The sequence below is a fragment of the Astyanax mexicanus genome, chromosome 9 (genome assembly GCF_023375975.1).
Source record: "Astyanax mexicanus isolate ESR-SI-001 chromosome 9, AstMex3_surface, whole genome shotgun sequence".
Classification (NCBI taxonomy): domain Eukaryota; kingdom Metazoa; phylum Chordata; class Actinopteri; order Characiformes; family Acestrorhamphidae; genus Astyanax; species Astyanax mexicanus.
Window position 1 is genome coordinate 11280946 of NC_064416.1, and position 22085 is coordinate 11303030.

The 22085-nt window shown below is 35.7% G+C and overlaps 1 protein-coding gene across 1 annotated transcript in view; it reads left to right on the forward strand.

The window, feature by feature from the left end:
- The window catches only part of spon1a (spondin 1a), a 217555-nt gene that overhangs the window by 190263 nt on the left and 5207 nt on the right, over nucleotides 1-22085 (forward strand). Inside the window, exons 9-14 of the mRNA XM_049483540.1 lie at nucleotides 653-793; nucleotides 1425-1500; nucleotides 5155-5337; nucleotides 13229-13399; nucleotides 14537-14704; nucleotides 18397-18561. Of these exons, the coding sequence (XP_049339497.1) occupies nucleotides 653-793; nucleotides 1425-1500; nucleotides 5155-5337; nucleotides 13229-13399; nucleotides 14537-14704; nucleotides 18397-18561 (904 nt within the window). The remainder of the gene's footprint in view (nucleotides 1-652; nucleotides 794-1424; nucleotides 1501-5154; nucleotides 5338-13228; nucleotides 13400-14536; nucleotides 14705-18396; nucleotides 18562-22085) is intronic.

Below are 22085 nucleotides of genomic sequence, written 5' to 3' on the forward strand. Positions count from 1 at the left end.
TTCCAATACTACTGGAAAGTAAGATAAAGCTTACCAGGAAGAGTGAATTTCTAGAAACTCTGGATAGTATTTACGGACCTAGACTACAGAAATAGTGTTTAAAGCATGTGTTACTCAACATTACAGAGATTTCAGTCTCAACATGGAGTTTTAGAGGTTCCTAAAGGTGTCCTGCAATAGTTCATACCATGCTACCTGAATATTCATACAGTTCCTATGGATTTTGCGGTTACAGGGTGGAGTGTATTTTGCACAACCAATAGCATCTCACACATTTTCCATCAGGGATAGGTCGGACGATGTGGCTGGCCTTGGAATAGTATCTGTGTCTATGAGACAAGCTATTGAGACAGCAGCAGTATGTGGACGAGCATTGTCCTGCTGGAATTGCAAACCAAATTGCAGGACATTATTACCATAACATTGAGTTATGTTATTAAAGTGCTTGTAATGAAGAGCAAAGGTGATCTGATGCCTTCCTAAGATGAAAATAGTGGTTAAAAAGCTAATTGTTTTTGGTGCAAACAAAGTATTTAGAAACACTAGCCTGGATGTTAGACTTTTAAGGAGTACATTTTAGATTTTTTTAGTTTTTTATATTTTGATTGATTGCATAACTTTAACTAAGTCTTTTTTTCCATATTTTTTGCAGTCTCCCAACAAGCCCACTGTTCCTCAGGAGAAGATCCGGCCTCTCACCAGCTTGGACCATCCTCAGAGCCCGTTTTACGATCCAGAGGGGGGTGCTATCACGCAAGTGGCCAGGGTAGTTGTGGAGAGAATCGCCCGCAAGGTCTGTTCCGCCATCACTCTGAAAACATGATTATAGGCTTCAAATTTAGAGGACAGAATCCTGTTATTGATGCCAAAACTTGAAAGTTAGAGAGTTTAGTTTTTTGGGCAGCTCACAGCGTTTTACTGCACACACACATCTGCTTTATAGCTCCGGTCGGAGGCGCTGTAATAGGCGCCTTGTGAGGTATTGGATATTTGTTGTTTTAAATGTCAGTGTACAGCATTTGCTCCACAGCCAGACAGCCGGCCTTAACCTGCGCTCGATGATTTGTTATTGCAGACGTGTCTATTTGCTGTCTGAGGACAGATACTTATAAGTTATTAATACCTCAACCTGCGTGGGCGTGTGAATCAATACGCCGCTGGATACACACCATTACTACGCCGGCTGAATTAAGCCTGTGACCCGGCGGCCATCACTGGATTTAGTTGTGATGAATTCTTGTGGGGTGGGTCCACAGGTAGTGGGGAACTCAAGGTGAAACGTTCACCCTGTTGAGCATGATGAGAGCTGTGTTATGATCTTTGTCTCAGGCTGGAATCTCTGTTTCTGTGTTCTGATGCTGATAAATACCTGCAGGCTGCTAAGAGGCATGTGTTATTGTTTTTTGTGTTTTTCGTGGCCACAGGGTGAGCAGTGCAACATCGTGCCTGATAACGTGGATGACATAGTGGCAGACATTGCCCAGGAGGAGAAGGAGGAAGGTGGGTGTGTCATTACAATATGTGTAAGTGTGTGTTTGTGTGAATGTTTTTTAGGACCACACAAAATATTGTGAGCTTGTCACGAGAACTTTTTTTTATGGGTGAATAATAAAAGGGTATCTCATACAATTAGAATATTATTGAAAGGTTACTTTATTCCAGTAATTCTGTTCAAAATGTGCCAATGAAAACCTAAAGATCAGTGCCTCAGAAAATTTGAATATTATATAAGACCAAGGGTATTTTTGGCAATGTGCCAAGTCCAGCTATAAAATGAAATTTGCATCTCTATAAAAGTTGTCAAAAGATGACATATCTCTCCAAACCATCACAATCATCAGTAAATTTTACAATCCATTTGTAAATCAAGGGAGCAGAGTCTGGAGGAAGAGTGGAGAGACACACAGTCCAAACTGCTTGAGGTCTAGTGTGAAGTTTCCACCAATCAGTGATGGTTTGGAGAGACATGTCATCTGCTGGTGTTGATCCACTGTAATAAATCAAGCTCAAAATCAGTGCAGTGTTTTCCCAGAAAAGCTTACAGCACTTCATGCTTCCCTCTGCTGACAACTTTTATAGAGATGCGGATTTAATTTTCCAGAAGCATTTGGCACACTGCCCACACTGCAAAAAGTACCGATTGATCTTATATAATATTCAAATTTTCTGAGATACTGATTTTTGGGTTTTCATTGGTAAGCCAAAATTATCAACAATAAAATAAATAACACTTAAAATAGATCACTCATATCACATAAGTTTTACATTTTGAACTAAATTACTGCAATAAAGTACATTTTTAATTATATTCTATTTTTTTGAGATGCACTATATTATTGTCATTTCATATGACTGACAATGAAAATGTAAAATTATAAGACAGTTAAGACATTGGAATTGCAATAGAAAAAAAATCTTAATGGAAAACAATTAATAAAGAAGAAAAAAAAATTATGACCATTAATAGGCTCTTTTTTCTAAGAGAAGCATAATAATCAATATCATGATCAGCAAAAAAGAAAAAAAAAGATTGAGGTCACGGCTATATGTTACACAATACATCGATAATGAAATTATTCTGATAGGCCAAAAAATAATTTTTTAATTAACACAGTATTGCTTTTTAACAACAACCAAAGCACTAAAACCCATTTTCCACTCTAAATCACAAAAATGTTGCTTCAAAGGCTTTAAAAAACTAAAAATATTACTCAATATCTCAGCCATTACACATTATTTTATCAGCAGTATCATCTTTACTTCTGAATGACCACTTAAAAAGTTCATTCGGTTCTCTATCCTTTAAGAATAGCAAAAAAAAAAATAAACAAACAAAAACATTGTTTTCATTGATGCAAAGCACCATTTCTGGACAAGCTGAACGTAAAAGAAGTATGTGGACTGAGGCAGCATTTTTCCACATAGTTCAGTTAGCAGCGAGTTGAGCCTTGGGTGTCTGGCAATGATAGAAATACAAGTCAGCAGAGCATAACAATCCAAAAAATATTGTCTGTTGTTGTCTTCTTTCATATGACAACGATTAGTCAAGGGCCTTACTAGCCAAATCAATTATATCAATAACAGTATTTGTATCCTAGTTTTTAGACTGGTTAGGAAAGTACAGATTTAGACCCATCTGGTGTCTTCAAGCTCTCAGAAGCACAGAATGTGACTGATCTGATGAAAAGAGTGTAATATCCATGAGACTGGAGTTGGTGCCCTGGAGTTGGGCAGGGGTCAGCTCTTAAGCCATGAAGATCTTGGAAAGATTGGCGTGGTGACCTGAGCCAATCCAGTCATTTCGGGCAGGACAGAGGTCACTCTGTGCAGGGTAGAATCTGGGCTTAGAACCAAAGACCAATTTAGCCTCAACCTTTAAACGATGCTCAATATGGATAAGAAGCTTCTATACACTATATATTATAAGCAAAAGTATTGGGACAGTGTTGGGACATCTGCTCTAGTTTTTCTTAAAATCGAGAGTATAATTTTGCTTGTTGGAATGAATGTCTCTACTGTCTAAAAAAATGGGTTTTCCTTTATATTATGTGGCATTGCTGTGAGAATTTGATTGCATTCAGCCACAACTCCCCACTACCCAACTCCCAAGTCATTCCAAAAGTATTCAATGGAGCACCATCATTCTAGAGAACACAGTTCCACTGCTCCACATATTAATGCTGGAGCCTCTTAATTATTTTACAGCATACCATTCTACCCCACAGCTGGCATTAGGTGCGGTTGCATTATTGGCAATATTTTATATAATATTAAGGGCTGTTTACTGTATTTTTGTACTGTATATGTGTGTGCATTGCACATCTGTGTCAGCAATAGTTGTAGATTAAAGAAGTGTCCACCATAATTTTTGAAATAGGGTCAGTTTCTCAGACAATGATTAAATCTAGTCTTAGACTACACACATTTTAAATAAACATTTTCCATTAAAAGGAAAATATTGTTTATGACTAGGCTTAATCCATGTCTGGGAAACTGACCAATAATGCAAAAAATGTTGTGTGCAAATTTTGGAAAAAATAATGTAGTACAGGATAGGGGTGTGCCATATCGCATCGTACGCAATAATATCGCCAACATTTTTCAATATAATGAACGATATTATACCCTGTAATATCGTGCCATATCACCCACCCCTAATTATCACATCAGGGTACTACTTTTTTGCAGTTTTTAACAAAATAAAAATTCAAACTGTTCTCATTTCCCATTTGTTTCCCATATGTTTACTAGAGATCTGTCCAGTATCATTTATTTTACTTTAATCCTGGATATGTGGAGATATTTGGAGTCCATTTTTAGCATCATGAAATTCTGAGTCATTGACTTCTGTTACAAATCTGATAAAATTGATGTATTTTTCGTAATATACCAGTTAGGGGTGTGCCATATCATATTGCACGCAATAATAAAATGTAATTCTCATTTTGCTGCAGTAGTGTATTCTTAAAAAAAAAAAAAAAAAAAATTATATATATATATATATATATATATATATATATATATATATATATATATATATATATATATATATATATAATGTATTTATTTATTTATTTATTTATTTATTTATTATTATTTTTATTTCGTGTTTTGTCATATTGGCAAGAGTATCGTTATCACAAAAAATACCATGAAATATTGTGATACTATTTTAGGGCCATATCGCCCATCCCTAGTATAGGAATAATTTTGTATAATGGATGTTGTAATAATTAAATCAAGAAAATATATTGTGTTCTATAAGCAATTTGAAAGATTAGATTATTCTGGGATGTTTATTTATGGTAATTACTGACAGAGATAAATATTGTGGGTTAGAATAGTTTTATTATTGTTCATATTGTTCATCGCCAATGTGGACCTGCTGTAGTTCCTTTCAAATATATGTGTGTGTGTGTGTGTGTGTGTGTGTGTGTGTGTGTGTGTGTGCGTGTATTGGGCTTGTGGGTAAAATGTGCCAAGTGCACCAAATGTCCTCTAGTTTCCCGAATATTTTGGTCCTGCACTCCTGTCCTTTAGAAAGGACACTATAGCCCACAGGTACTGCAGTTTTTAGAAATTCTCTATTCTTATCCACCGCTGTATCGTCTCACTCTCTCTTTCTCTCTTTCGCTTTTGTTTTCACTCCGTCAGACGACACTCCTGAGACATGCATTTACTCCAACTGGTCACCTTGGTCGGCATGCAGCTCCTCCACCTGTGAGAAGGGCAAGAGGATGAGGCAGCGGATGCTAAAGGCCCAGCTGGACCTGAGTGTTCCCTGCCCACATACCCAGGACTTTGAGCCCTGTATGGGGCCGGGCTGCAGCGATGAAGGTGAGCATCATGACCTGTACCTGATAGAACGTGACTGATTCTGGTGGCAGTGGTAGCTCAGTAGGTTAGAGCACTGGGTTATTGATCATATGGTTATGGGTTCAATAACTATGGCTGCTAACTTTGGCTGCTACCTCTCTAGGGTCTCTTTTTTACTAAAACTGACTGACAAAACATAGGTGTGGTATGATTAGACACTTGAAAGGGCTGAAAAGGCTCTCAGAGCCTAGTTTTGGGTAGTGTACCTCTTGATGAGAGATGACTAAAGACTGCTAGACATACCTCTATGACATAGACTAATTGATGGTCTAAATGCTCTAAATCTAGACCATCAATCAGTGAGCTACCATCACTTTCATTCACACCAGTTTCGTGAACAATAAACCTGGAATGGCACAGACTGGAGGCGTTTTGTCTTGAGCAAAGAAACCAGATTCTGTTTTGAATTCGACATCAGTTGGGTTTGAGTGTGAAAGCCGTGTGGTGAGCGCTTTAATTCTGCCTTTACTGTAAAGCAACAGTGCTGTCGCAACTACTGGTGTGATGGATGAGCTGGGGATCATCTCATACGACAGTCAGCCACACCTAGTAGTGATATGAGGGACACTAACATTCGGCAGATGCATGCGTTGCCTCTAATGGCAGAACAAAAATATTACCTACTGTTTGTGATCATTACATCCTCACATATAACATTCCATTTGATTACAACAACTCCTACTTGATGCATACCTTTTTTGTAACCAAAGAGTGCACTTTATTATAGATGCAGTGATGGCTTAGTAGTTAGAGCATGTAGTAACTGATGGCACTGTTTTGGGTTTAATACCACTTTCATAAGCTTCACTGAGTTGGGCCCCTTAGCAAGGGCTGCTCACAGAGCTAGCTAAGTAAGCCACAATAACAAACGTATGGATAAAGGCGCTGAGGAATCTGTAAAAAAAAAAAGCAAACTGGAAGACTCTTACCATAAACGGCCCCTCCTCCAGAGGAAATAACGTGTGAGATTAAATCAGAAGACACCGTTTAAAATGCCAGATGTGAACTTCAATGAATTTTTACATCATCTGTGGTTGTGTAAGACTAAAAAACTGACCTAGCAGTCATTTGGAAATTGGTTTTGTTTCTGAAGTGACAGTTTATGCAATATGTTTGTGTAACATTTTTATTCAAGTTCAGATGTTAGGATATCAGAGTTAGGATTTAATTGGTGATTGGTAGAGCCTGAAAAAAGGGGGGAGGGGAAAAGAAGAGAGAGGCGAAAGTGGGAGTCTGTTGCTGCTGTGTTTTAAAAGAAAAGTATTAAGTAAAAAAAAAAATAGAAACAAACTTGTTCGTGTGTACTTGAGTTTAATTTCACCCATGTCCACGCTACCCACACTCCCAAGATGAAGAGTTACAATTGGATAATCCAGGACACATGTTAGTGTCTGGTGGGATCGGCACCTGATTTATTATTTTCTTTTTATTTTTATAGTTGGTGGGAACCATATTGACACAATTTCATTCTGGACCATATCTACGCAATTGAATAAAAAATCAATTACTGAATGAATTGAATGAATAAGTAAGTACAGAGGTCTTTTTTTTAAATAGTTGCTCATGCTAGAGTCTGAAATCACAACCCAGCATCTTCAGCGTTGACCCGTAACTGCTTTATCTCTATAAAACACCTCAATTTCCTCTGGAGAACAGCAATCCCATGACTTTATATTAGGTCATTTTATGGGAAGCATCTCTTTCCTAGTTATCCAGCATTTGTGGTCAGAGGTGTACGGATGGGACATCATGGGTCATCATGTTTTAGTGAAGGACATTTTTTTAAAAAGTCCCGAAGTCGTAATAAGAGAGGGTTTTATGAGGTGACAGAACCTGCGCATCACGTCTGGGCAGGTGCTTTTTGTTGGCTGCTGCATTGATTTCGGCTCAGAGACTTTAAAAGGTCAAAGCTGCTTTCTATACAGTTTTTATTTGCCAGGAGGGATCAATGAAAACTCCAGCTCATTTGTACACGAGCCTATAAAAAAACGCAGGCGAGGTTCTGTACGAGTGAGTATTTACGAGGCCCTGGGTGGATTGGAACGGAAAAAGTAGAGACGAGAAATTTTACACCACCTGAAAATATGGAATTATAGAGCTACAGTGTTTTGACGTGCACTGCAGGGAGTTGGAGATCCTTTGTCATGCAAACCTAATATTAGCTCACTGTTTCTCCAGCATGAGGCTCACGCTCCCTCTCTCTGTACAAATTTAGATTAGCTTAGCCACTGTGGATCTCCTCAACTAACAGTTTTTTTAGGTTCCAGAATGTTCTGGGAATGTTAGTTTTGGTTATTGAAATATTTTGGTTAGATCCTTTCTGGTTATCCTTTAGTTTTCCAGAAAAGTCTTCTTTATAGACGTAGAACATTCCCATTTGATTGTGCATTATACACTGTGAATGAAGGTCATCTGCTTTAGTGTAAATGAAAAAGTGACCACAAGTTGACATGAGAGGCAAAGGCAAGACATCCCCAAAAAACGGGAAGGGTTTTGCAGGAGGCATCCACAGACAATTACACTCTTCCTGTACTTCGTAACTGATTCTTCTCTACACTTTTGTTGTAACTGATTAGCTAAACATTTTAAGTTCATAGAATATATTTTTTAAGTACATAAAGTGTAAGTGAACTTAACACATATATATGTAAATATGTATTTTACATTAAGATTTTCCTGAACTTATATATTGTATTTTTTCTTTTTTTTCAAGTACTATATACTGGCATATTGGTTTTAGTAAGAAATAATAATAATAATAATAATAATAATAATAATAATAATAATAATAATAATAATAATAATAATAATAATAATAATAATAATAATAATAATATAATTTCCACCAACTTAACCAGAACACAAAATAAATGATATATGTATATTTTGCTTTAAATAATAAATTTTGCTTTGATTGTGATGGTCAGATGAATAGAATTTGTAGATTTGTAAGTAGTCTTTTATTTGATTTCTTTCATTCAAGTGTTTTTTTTTTAAATACACATAGAAAAGTAGATGAAAAAAATATATATGGTGCACAGCATTGAGAGCACAGCCAACCCAGAGTTAGTGCGGCAGCTAAAATGAAATGATACTTGTTCTTACAGCCTACAATGATCTCCAAGTTTACCTAAGGTAGCCCAAGAGGAATCACTACAAACTGATGGTGAGAGTCAGAAAATGGGGGACACACCCAGTATGCAAATAAGCTGTTCCAGAAGCCAATAGAAAAGAAGACTAAACTAAGTATAAGTATTTATAAATGGGTTCAACTCAAAGATCTGCTTTTGAATGTATAGTATGTACCCACAAATGTTCAGTAATGTTTGAAAATGTCCAGTTTGTACATACAACAGGTTTAATTTATTTAAGTTACTACTGGTAGAATGAAGCAGCACCTTCACCCCTTTTAGTTTGTATGGATAGTTCCAGTGTGGTATATATAATAACATTCATGAGTTAAAAGAGGTAAATAATCTAAAAAGACACGGTGTGGGTAAAATGGTTAAAAAGAGTTAAAATATACAAAGATAGTGTGGGTTAAAAAGATTAAATTAGGTTAATTAAGTTAATGTTGTTTCCTTGTTTAGTTTATTCATGTTAACTTTAGTAAAAAGGCTAAAAAGTCATGCATTGCACAGGAAGAATAGAAGACTCAAATGAGTTTATACAGCAGAGATTAATTTAGATAAAAGTTATTTGAGTGAGAAATGGTGATTTTATTGTTATCAGAGTCCTAAAAGGATTTAGCTACTATGGAAAAAACATGGTTTGTGTATAAGTGGACAGTAGGGGGAGCTCTTGTCAGTCCTTTCAGTGGGGAGGTTATTTCTAAGAGGAACTTAAGGGGGCGCTCTGATGTGTTTTCTCATTCTCTGCAATACAGCACAAGGGAAAACAGCACAATCTAGTCTCTCTTTATTCCTTCCCATTGTCAGGTAAATATGTATAAAAAAAGGTGCATTCACCGATGAACATAAAAGTACTATGTTTAGAGAACATGTTGTTCTGTTTTTCTGAAAGTTTTGAGTGCGATAAATATGCTAAAAACACTACTGTGTTTAGCAGACTGAGCATATGGTTAGCAGTAGCTTATTGTTCTTAGGCCTGCCTAATTGTTTATACAATAGCATGGGGTGCATGTTTAAGCAGGGATTGATGAGAAGAAATATTGCTACAGGGATTGGATATTGGACTATTCCAGTAATTCTATGCATAAATATGTTTTTTTATTTTATCTATATTCTATCTCTCTGTAAACAATGTTCTATTCTGTGCAAGGAAGTTTAGTTAATGTTTCTCTGTAATATAAAGCAATTGTTAATGCTGAAAGATACCTACTGAAAGACAATTTTGCTTTTGAGTTGTTTTGTACTTTGTAAGATTCTCTGCAATACAGCACAAGGGAAAACAGCACAATCTAGTCTCTCTTTATTCCTTCCCATTGTCAGGGGTACAACACCAGCTCCTCCAAGATGGCACATATGGCCATATGTCCTGCCGCAAGAAGGTTTATTGTGTCTCAAGAGCATGAAGCAGATAGCGATCATTGAGAAGCAATATTTGCTTTAAGAGTTCCCTTAATAGAGCTGTAAAAGAGCAGTATACTGTAGCTCTGGGAGAGTTTCCATTCTAATATTTCTTCAAATCATTGAAACATTTAAGGGAACTGTGCAGCAAGTAACCTTTAAATTATTGAAATCCAATGAACCTTGCAGTAACATTAGAACTATCCTAACTTTAGAACTATTTTGGGACTCTTAAAATAATGTTTTGGGAACATTATCTTGTAGTTAGGGAGACTAGAACACTATTTAGGGTTATAAACCTTAGGGCCCTTAGTGATCCATAGTGCACCAGTCAGTTGTGAATCACACAGCTAGTTTTAGTGTGTGTACTAATTCTCTCAACTAATCATTGGAGTGTTTTGGGAGTAACTTGAATTAAACCAATCAGTGTGCCAGTTGTCATTCCCTTAAACCCGCACCTTGTGTTCTCAGCTTAATTACTCAGGAATCCCTTCACTCAAATCCCAGTGCGGTAAAGCATCTACAAGAAACCCTTTGAGAAACGCCTAAAAAAGTGAGATCTCCTTCGCCAAACAATATTATTTACCTTTAGTGCTTTAAACATATTTATATGATGTTTCAAACCAAATAATATTAGTAAATGACTCGGTATGGCACTACTTTATATAGTTTTTATTTTACTTGCACATTTTTACTAAGTAGTTATTTTGCACTAAACATTTTTATTTATTTAGACTAAAAAGTTTATATTTTTGTATATAGTTGTAGAGTGTCAGGTTTTAACTAATCTACATGTATCCTAGAGGTGTGATTATCAAGAGAAATAAATCCGCCTGATGTTCTCCCTGTATTTTGTCAAAGTAATAAACCATGTAATAAACTATCATCAATATTCTTATGCTTTTAACTCATAAACACTCCAGTCTAACCATTTTTGAAAAGATATCTTAGGTGTGAATATGTTTAAAGTCTATACATTCAAAAATATGTAAAAAAAAAAAAAAAAAAAAAGGCACCTGGTAAAATATTGACCAAAACATGGTCAGTTCCGGGAAAATATAACAATTCTGCTTAATTTTACATTTTATTATTATATTTTTTGATCAGCCGTATGTCTTCTGGAGTAAAAGAGATCAGGGCATGTGTCTGTCTGATATAATTACTGTGTTATAAGACCTGAAAGAGGAACTGACAAAAACGGAGAAAAACGATAGGGCCCTTAATTTTACAATGTACATACATGTTTGTACAGATGAAAAATAAAATCCTAATGCAACCTTTTGCTAACATTTCTGGTGGTTCTAGTAAAACCGAATAAGACCATTAAGTTTTAGGTTTCCTAGAATGTTGCTGGAAATGTTATGACTGTTTTGCAATAATATTAGAATGTTGGCATAATGTTGTGTTATGTTTTCCCATCAAAAAAACAATAGGTTAACCAAAATCTATTGCTATGGAAATGTTGTGTGCTAGCTGGGTCTTCTTTGGTTCTGTTCTGCTGGACCCTCTCTGACAGAATGATAGAGTTCAGTGTCAGTTTGTTGTAATTGAGGTTTTCTCAGCGCTGAAGTGTTTATAGAGTGGTCCTACTGTCAGACGCTAGTCATCACCACTCTGCGGCTCTGCTTTCTTTAGTGTTTAATGGGCCGTTAACAGCTGTTATCGATTGATGATAATGTGGCTGGGTTGATAAAGGGGGCCTTCGGGATGACATGTTTACTCATGGCATTTTTGTAATGATTCTGTTAGCGCTGATTTATCAAGCAGAACTAAGTAATACCTATAATTTAGAGAGGGGGACTCTGGGGGTATGAGGAGTTAGTTGAGGCTTTGGTTGTGAATAAATTTGAGGTTGATTTTAAAGATACAGAGCCACCAGACAAGCTTTGACCCATCAAGGTGTAGAATCTACAAGACCTCTGAAGATGTCCTGTGGTGTCTGATACTATGGTGTCTGATATCATTGAACCTCTATGAGCCTGGTTCATGATTCATGGTTGGTTCACCCAGTTGTCCTACCTTTGGAGCACTTTGGGGAGGTACTGAGCACTGCATATCCGGAACACCCCAAAAGACCCTATCTGGTCACCTATCCATCAAAAAGTCAACAATTCTTATACTTATGTCCATTCTCCATCTGCTTCCAACACATCAATTTTACGAGCTATTGCTTATGCCATTGGAACCAGATAACTATGTCAGTGTTATGGCTAATTGGTGGGGTGCTTCTGCACTAAAAACAGTTTGAAGTCTGGTTAGTGCTGTTACAGTTTATTAAAACCAAACAGATGGTTTTATTAACATATTATCATCTTGTTAATAAAACTATAAAACATAAAGTTTATCCTGAAATCCGGTGTGAAATGGACTTGGGTTGTAGTGAAACATGATAATGAGTATAAGCATTTGTCAAATAGCTTACCTCCGTTTATACACAGCATTCTGAAAAACAAAAAAAAAAGATTGCAAGATTAATTTCATCAAAATGCATGAATTCTGGAGTTTGCTGAAAATGTCTTGATAATAATTATGCCTTTCCACAAAATCAATAATGGTTAAAAAAAGAAATCTTGACTTTGATTCTTTGCATGATATGTGTCATCTTTGTATTTTCTGTTGTCAGAATTATCAAAAAACTTTGCAATAGCAATAAACATCTACTATAAAATGTTGTATACAGCTCTGGAAAAAACAAGAGACCACTTAAAAATTATGAGTTTCTTTCTTTTAACCAAATTGAAAACCTCTGGAATTTAATCAAGAAGAAGATGAATGACCACAAGCCATCAAACCAAACTGAACTGCTTGAATTTCTGCACCAGGAGTAAAGCAGCATAACGTTATCCAAAAGCAGTGTGTAAGACTGGTGGAGGAGAACATGCCAAGATGCATGAAAACTGTGATTAAAAACCAGGGTTATTCCACCAAATATTGATTTCTGACCTCTTTACTCAAACATATACTTATAAATAGCAAAATCAGAGAAACTGATTTCAGATTCAGATTGTAGAAACTGAAGTGGTCTTTTTGTGGATTTTTTTCCAGAGCTGTATATTTAGTTATATCAGTGTCACTTTGAAAAGAGGCAGTGGTTGACTTCTCATGTATCAGAGGAGGCATCTGCCCATGCATGTTCTATTAGTGTCTGGAGCACTGCAAGTGATAGACAAAGTTTGTATGAATAAAAATTGGGTAAAAGTAAATGGGTAATTGGGCAAAAAAATGCATCAGTGGTTAAAAAGGGCTTAAATGCAACTGAAGTGTAAGAAAACTCTGAGCCAGTGGAAGAATAAACTGAACCTCTTCTCTCTTGACTGTTGAAGATGCTACAACCTGCATGATGTCAGAGTGGATCACCTGGTCTCCGTGCAGCGTGTCGTGTGGGCTGGGAATGCGCTCCAGGGAGCGTTATGTAAAGCAGTTTCCTGAGGATGGTTTCGCCTGCACTCTGCCCACAGAGGAAACCGAGCCCTGCACAGTCAACGAGGACTGCTGTGAGTATTCTGACTATTTACTGAGCGCTTAGACTGAATTCCAGACTTTACAAACTGTGCTTCTGTTGGAGAAATTGAGAAAGTCACCTGAATACTAAACTAAATAATAGACATGAAAACCTTTCTGATATTGGAGGTTATGGATAAATATTAATTGAGAAAGGACCTATTTAATTGTTTGCACTACTGCCTAACACTTTATTTGACACTTTAATCAATCAATCAACCAATCAAACAATTAATCAATCAACCTTTATATCCACTCAGTAGTACATTGAGGGTAACCCTCATTTTTAATGCAGCCGGGCATTTACACAATTAAAGGAACTGGAATATAAGTTTTAGTTATAAAAACACGCAAACAATATAAGATTTAATTAAGAATAAATAAAATAATTTAGAATAAAAGGATAGGCAGACAGGCTAAAATATATAGCAATAAAATAAAGAGCTAAATATTTAGAATAATAAAATATAAACACAATTAAAGAAATAGAGGACTGAAATATCACCACAACTATAAAAAGTAAATGATAAAACTAAAATAAATAATAATAATTAGTTGAAAAAAAGTTGAAAAAGGTATAAAAAAAATGAAAGGACAAAAATAAATTAAATAAAAAGGTAAAAGGCAAAACGTAAAACCAGTAATAAAATAAATAAAAGGGTGAAATGAATAAAATAAATAAAATAAAAGGGCAAAAGGGTTATGAAATAATATTAAATAAATATAATGGCAATAATTAAAACAAATAAAAAGGTAAAAGAAAAAAAAATCAACTAAAACAGGTACAGGCTGTCTGAAGGTGGTTGGATATGAAAAAAAAAAAAAAAGATTTAGTGTCACCAGTGAGCTTTAGAGTGAGTTTTATTGTTATTTATAGAAATCATGGATAAGATATAAGATATCATATGGCCGGAGAGTGAGTTATAAATAAATAAATATAAGCCACTGTGTTTTTCAGCTTCATAAAATGGTTTAATATCATGTTATAAACCCTAGCTTACATTATTCATAAATATTAATGTATTGCTTTATAAATGCATTATTACACATGATTATAAACATGTTATAAATCCCCTATGTACGAGTTTGTCTCTGATTTACTGGTCTCTGCTGTTGTCTGCTCTGTTTAGCTCCGAGCAGTTGTCTGGTGACGGAGTGGGGTGAGTGGGATGCCTGCAGTGCCACCTGTGGGCTGGGAATGAAGCGTCGGGAGCGTATGGTGAAGATGCCCCCCTCTGATGGCTCCATCTGCGGGGCGGAGGTGGTGGAGGTGGAGAAGTGCATGATGCCAGAGTGTCGTGAGTTAAATCCCCCCGCCTGCAGATTCACACATTCAGTACTGGATATAGAATAGATAAAAACAGACCAGTTTTTTTTCAATAACAAGGTCTGTAATGCATCAAGTATAAAGGGCTCTATAGTAGCTTTTAGCATATATTTATCCGTCTGTAAAAACTTAACATAAGGGCTGTACATGAAATTAACAGTAACATAATATTTTATTTATTAATTTATGATTTTTTATTTGTCAGAACTCATTTGCTTACTCAAAGTAAGGCTTGGGGTGTTTAACCCTCCTATTGAGTTTGGAGTGGCATACATTTATCCAAAAGCAGTGTGTAAGACTGGTGGAGGAGAACATGCCAAGATGCATAAAAAATCTAATTAAAAAACCAGGGTTATTCCACCAAATATTTATTTCTGAACTCTTAAAACTTTATGAATATTAACTTTTTTTTGCATTATTTGAGGTCTGAAAGCTCTGCATCTTTTTTTCAGCCATTTCTCATATTCCGCAAATAAATCCTCTAATTGACAATATTTTTATTCGGAATTTGGGAGAAATGTAGTTTATAGAACAAAAACAATAATATTCATTTTACTCAAACATATACCTATAAATAGCAAAATCACAGAAACTGATTTAGAAACTAAAGTGGTCTCTTAATATGTTCCAGAGCTGCATATATATGATATGATATATGATATGAAATCTGTTTTGTATTTATTTCATTTGTATTATTTTTATAAATATTTGTACATAGATTCTATTTAATATGTTCTACAATGTATGAAACCATACAATAATATTTAAATATCTTTCCAATGCTATATTTATATTGTCACAGATGGAAGTAAAATCAGGTTTAACTTTAATAAAAATAAACAAGATGAACAAAAGCAAAAGAGAAAGCAAACACGGTTAGAAATAACACAAAAAAACAAGAATAAACAACAATAAGAAGCAAGAAAACTAGACTATGTAAATCAAACGATGGAAATCAAACTAAGCAAACAAGAAACAGAAAAACTAAGACCAGACTAGGAACACACAAAAATACAAAATACAAAGGAGGCCTTATGTACACACAGAGGATGGGGAACACCTGGGTTCTATAACAAGGGGACGGGGTAACAAACAAGGCAGGAGGGGACTCTAGTGACAGGGCAGGGATAGGGCAGAGACAGGACAAAAACAGACCCATGTGCTTTTAGAGCACATGGGGAGGAATATATATATATATATATATATATATATATATATATATATATATATATATATATATACGTATATATATATATATATATATATATATATATATATATATATATATATATATATACACACTACCGTTCAAAAGTTTGGGGTCACATTGAAACGTCCTTATTTTTGAAGGAAAAGCACTGTACTTTTCAATGAAGATAACTTTAAACTAGTCCTAACTTTAAACAAATACACTCTGTACATTGCTAATGTGGTAAATGACTATTCTAGCTGCAAATGTCTGGTTTTGGTGCAATATCTACATAGGTGTATAGAGGCCCATTTCCAGCAACTATCACTCCAGTGTTCTAATGGTACAATGTGTTTGCTCATTGGCTCAGAAGGCTAATTGATGATTAGAAAACCCTTGTGCAATCATGTTCACACACCTGAAAACAGTCTAGCTCATTACAGAAGCTACAAAACTGCCTTCCTTTGAGCAGATTGAGTTTCTGGAGCATCACATTTGTGGGGTCAATTAAACGCTCAAAATGGCCAGAAAAAGAGAACTTTCATCTGAAACTCGACAGTCTATTCTTGTTCTTAGAAATGAAGGCTATTCCATGCGAGAAATTGCTAAGAAATTGAAGATTTCCTACAACGGTGTGTACTACTCCCTTCAGAGGACAGCACAAACAGGCTCTAACCAGAGTAGAAAAAGAAGTGGGAGGCCGCGTTGCACAACTAAGCAAGAAGATAAGTACATTAGAGTCTCTAGTTTGAGAAACAGAAGCCTCACAGGTCCCCAACTGGCATCTTCATTAAATAGTACCCGCAAAACACCAGTGTCAACATCTACAGTGAAGAGGCGGCTGCGGGATTTTGGGCTTCAGGGCAGAGTGGCAAAGAAAAAGCCATATCTGAGACTGGCTAATAAAAGAAAAAGATTAAGATGGGCAAAAGAACACAGACATTGGACAGAGGAAGACTGGAAAAAAGTGTTGTGGACGGATGAATCCAAGTTTGAGGTGTTTGGATCACAAAGAAGAACGTTTGTGAGACGCAGAACAAATGAAAAGATGCTGGAAGAATGCCTGACGCCATCTGTTAAGCATGGTGGAGGTAATGTGATGGTCTGGGGTTGCTTTGGTGCTGGTAAGGTGGGAGATTCGTACAGGGTAAAAGGGATTCTGAATAAGGAAGGCTATCACTCCATTTTGCAATGCCATACCCAGTGGACAGCGCCTGATCGGAGCCAATTTCGTCCTACAACAGGACAATGACCCTAAACACACCTCCAAATTGTGCAAGAACTATTTACAGCAGAAGCAGGCAGCTGGTATTCTATTGGTAATGGAGTGGAAAGCGCAGTCACCAGATCTGAACCCCATTGAGCTGTTGTGGGAGCAGCTTGGCCGTATGGTACGCCAGAAGTGCCCATCCAACCAATCCAACTTGTGGGAGCTGCTTCTAGAAGCGTGGGGTGCAATTTCTCCAGCTTACCTCAACAAATTAACAGCTAGAATGCCAAAGGTGTGCAATGCTGTAATTGCTGCAAATGGAGGATTCTTTGATGAAAGCAAAGTTTGATGTAAAAACAATGTTATTTCAAATACAAATCATTATTTCTAACCTTGTCAATGTCTTGACTCTATTTTCTATTCATTTCACAACGTATGGTGGTGAATAAGTGTGACTTTTCATGGAAAACACAAAATTGTTTGAGTGACCCCAAACTTTTGAACGGTAGTGTATATATTTAACATTCTGTATTAACTGTATAGATCACAGCTTCAATCACAGTGAAATAATAGTTAATGTACTGGACCAGAAAAGTCATGTATGCTTTTTGTAAAAAAAAAAATATTATATGATAAACATGAGGCTGAGTATTGCAAACATCTACAATCTACCAATAATTATACATTAAATATACAGTACCAGTCAAAAGTGTGGACACATGTTTATTTATTTATTTATTTAGTTTATTTCCTATATTGTAGATTAATATTAAAGAAATACAACTATTAAGAGACACATATGAAATTTTGTAGTAGTTTGTCCTTTACAATTCCCTGACATGTATAGCTTTAATATCTTTGATATTAATTTTTCAATGTAAAAAGTCATATACTTTTGAGTTGTACTGTGCCTATAAAATAAAAATAAAATAAAAATAAAAATACTTAAATATGCGTAAATGTTTAATAATAGTAAAATCTTTCACATACCTTTTTTCCAATTTTCCACAGAGATAAAATGTTTAGATGTACAGTGTGTACCAGTGTGCTTCAGTAACATACTGTTAGTGTGATGCTTACTTGTGTAATATATATATATATATATATATATATATATATATATATATATATATATATATATATAGAATATAGTATATATAGGAGTGTGTTGGGTTCAGTGATTGTCTGTGAGGGACAGCAGCTCTGTTCTGACAGTAGTTTTGTTCTGGGTTTGGAGTAATGGATGCATGCCTTGTTTTGACAGATACCATCCCGTGCCTGCTGTCTCCGTGGTCTGACTGGAGTGACTGCAGTGTGACATGTGGAAAGGGCACGCGAATGCGACAGCGCATCCTCAAATCCCCCGTAGAGCTGGGAGAGTGCACGGAGGAACTGGAGCAAGTGGAGAAGTGCATGCTGCCAGAGTGCCGTAAGTATATGTACACCAGAATTATGTATTGACACCTCTGTGCACATATACTGTATTTCCAAAAATTAGTGCTTTTTACTATATTAATGTCTTGGGTACACTATATGACTGTTAAAGCCATAGCAATTCATACAAAGACTGGGTATCTCACATTTACAGACTGTATTTTTGCTTATTTTACTTAATAATCAGGTAAAAAAAAATATATCATGGAGCCTCACCTACTACTCAACTTCCTCTTCAACTGTCGACTCACAGGACTGACAGGAAATCCGCAGAATAGGGAACAGAATTTTTACACTGATACATTAATATTAAAGACAATAAAGCTATACAGGAACACATTGTATTTTAATAACAGTGTCTTCATGAGGGAGAGTCACCTGGAATAGTTTTCTCAGCATCTTAAAGGAGTTCCTGGAGGTTCTGAACAATAGTTGCTGGGGATTGGTCAGGTGGAGGAGAAACACTTTTTTACTGTTTACTACATAAATCCCTAAGTGTCCCTTTATTGTTTTCATGTCTTTAATATCTATTAATATACAGTGTAAAAAATAAATTAAATAAAGAAATAAAGAAAAAGCACTGAATGCGAAGGTGTGTCCTAATTTTTGACTGGTACTGTAGCCAACCAGTAAAAGACTCATAAGTCGCATCCATTGCAACACTCTTGTCACTGAATGAAAAGAAAATGAGAGCAGCACTTTATCTGAGAAGCTCCTGCTGCTGTTCCTTGCAATATGAGTGTTTGGAGTGTTTTATTTTAATCCAAGTACAAAAGAAACACAACAGCAAACAGCAATTATTCACTTAGAAAAGAGACAAATGGAATTGTGCAATCGATCCACAGCTCAGACAAAAGTTCCTCTCATCCCGCAGACGATCCCAGAATCGGTCCTGGGTACATAATCCTTTATTAGATTGAAGGATAGTTTTAATGCATGCTCATTATTTGGAGAAAGAAGGGAATTGTGGCTGATTTTAAAACTTTAATGCCTCTAATGGCTTTAATCATAACATATTAATTACAGTAATTATGATATTAAACTTGTGTCTTACTTGTGAAATAGAGCTTTTGAGAAATATCATTGAGTATTTTAGGTCCATTTATAGTGTTTATGGAACTATTTTAAATATTTAGTTTTGTAAAGGAAGCCATGTCAAAGGAAGTTGGCGTATCTCTTTTTAAGGTCTATTGATTACTTTCTTTAGCTGTTTTTTTCTGATAATATTGTCTGATTTCTTCATATATTGTGTCATTTTGGGGGACAAAGTAAACCCAAACATATTTAAAGCCTTAGTGTCTTCTGTACTTCTAACAGTACAGTAAGTTAGAAACCTATTTAAAAGTCCAGTCATGCAAAATAAATAAATAAATAAGATACAAATATTGTGATATACCGTGAAACTGTCAAAATCTTGAAAAATAAAGTGATATACATGTTTAATCATTCCACCCAGCACTACTGAATGCAATCAAATCTTTACTACAACATATCAAAATCCATTAGAAAGCCTTCCTTTCAAGGACAATACACACAGTTACTCCAACAAAAGCAAAACAAAAACAATTGATAGTATTCTAGATATGTAACACAAGTGTCCAAATATGTGTGTTCACATAATGTACCTGAAGTATCATTTATATATTTAATATTTAACACCAGTGTGCTTAAAAAACCCACCCAGCAAACACTGAGAAACTCCTGCTTCCTGAGTGCCATTATCACACAACTAAACACACACACACACACGCACACACACACACTTCTGCCAAATTATGAATAATAAGATAACGTGCCTACTTAAAATGCAATCTACAGCACACCCCCCCCGCCCCACCCGCACCCCCCACACACAGCGCATCCCTGCAAATGAGCCCACTCGCTTGTGTCATGTTTTCAATGCAAAACAAGGAAAAAGGAAAACAACAAAGTTATGGAGGGATGCAGCTCTGCCATTACCGTGCACTGGGGAATGAATTCTAATCAGGTGTCTGCCGGAGCAGCCCGGCACAGCGGAGCATACACTCTACCCTCCCACCTCGAATTAAATTCAGTCTGAATTTTAAATTGAAATTGGGAAAGGTTTATCCTCCCTTAACGTGCTGGACATCAGCAATAATAATTATGTTTTATTTTAGAAGAAAAGTGATTTGGGATAGAGGCCTTTTATGCTCTTTATTAAAGAATGTTTCAATCATAATTGGTATGAGAGCCCATATATCAACATAAATTAATGCATTAATACTGTACAATGCTGGCCAAGCAAAGCACTGTGGTGTTCTTATCCTTTATCTTCTGCTAATTCTTTTTGTTCCACGATCAACAACTCAATTTATCTGTCTGCTTAGACCAGCTTACAGTTTAATTGTGTAGCATTAATGCGGCATTTGTACCTTCCAACGTTCACTAAAATATAAGTATTAGTTGGGTAACCAATGCTGCTAACTGCACCATACAGTATAACTATAAGGCTGGCCAGTGCTCAATAGAGTCTTATTTGTGGGAAATCCCTATATGATTACTCTACCGTCTCATCTTCATGCTCTTGCTTCTGTATCTCTCAGCTTGTCCAGAATGCATGTGTAAAGCCTGATTTTCAGCGATGTTTTAAAACATGAATTACAGTTCTGTAGTACTGTACTGTAGGGGGAGCCCTGGAGCAAACAATACTGATTTTCACATACTAATGTCTCTCTAAAGATGCATTAGTCAAGATTCAACAAATGTGACCTCTGCAAGTTAAGTAGGTAGCAGCACTAAGATCAATGTAATTTTCTGACCAGTGGGGCTAAATTTGAAAAGTTAGTGTATTTTTTTATTATTATTTAGTATAATGAAGAAGAAATGGGTTTTCATCATTTTTTTTTATTTCTACTTTTTCATTTCTGCTATTCCCAAATAGAAATGTTTTTTTGTTTGTTTTTTTGTCAGGAAAAATGGGAGAAAAGTTAATCATTTCTCTGTTGTTGCATCTTGCAATAAAAGTATGTTGAATTATACCACTAAATATTTTGTTTGGGAAAGAAAAAAAATTGATAGAACTTGATTGTTCTTCACTGTACTAAATGGTAAAATTACACCAAATATTTTATCTTTGAATTTAGCCTGAACCAATCTTAAATCAATTGGTTTTCTGCATATGATTGTCCAACATACTGATATAAGTCGAGGCATGTTGCACTTTGTGTGTGCAAATGCAATTTTAGGGTGGAGAATTGGCAAATATACAGATGTTACCAAAAATAAGCAGACACATTGTTCCTACTGTTCACATTTTAACTGGCCAAGCTCCACCCCTTCACCTGAGTGCTATGGCTAATATGGCCAGGGGGGGGAGCCATCATAACAGTTTAAAGCTTTGGATGATCTTAACTTTGACTATAACTGTTTTCAGTAATGGCTTCTTTTAATAAGAAAAAAAATAAAAACTTTTTTTACTTAAAAATATAAATAAACCTGGACCTGTCTATATGCATTTCTCTGAACCCAACCAGGTGTCAGTTTTAAGTTATAAATACA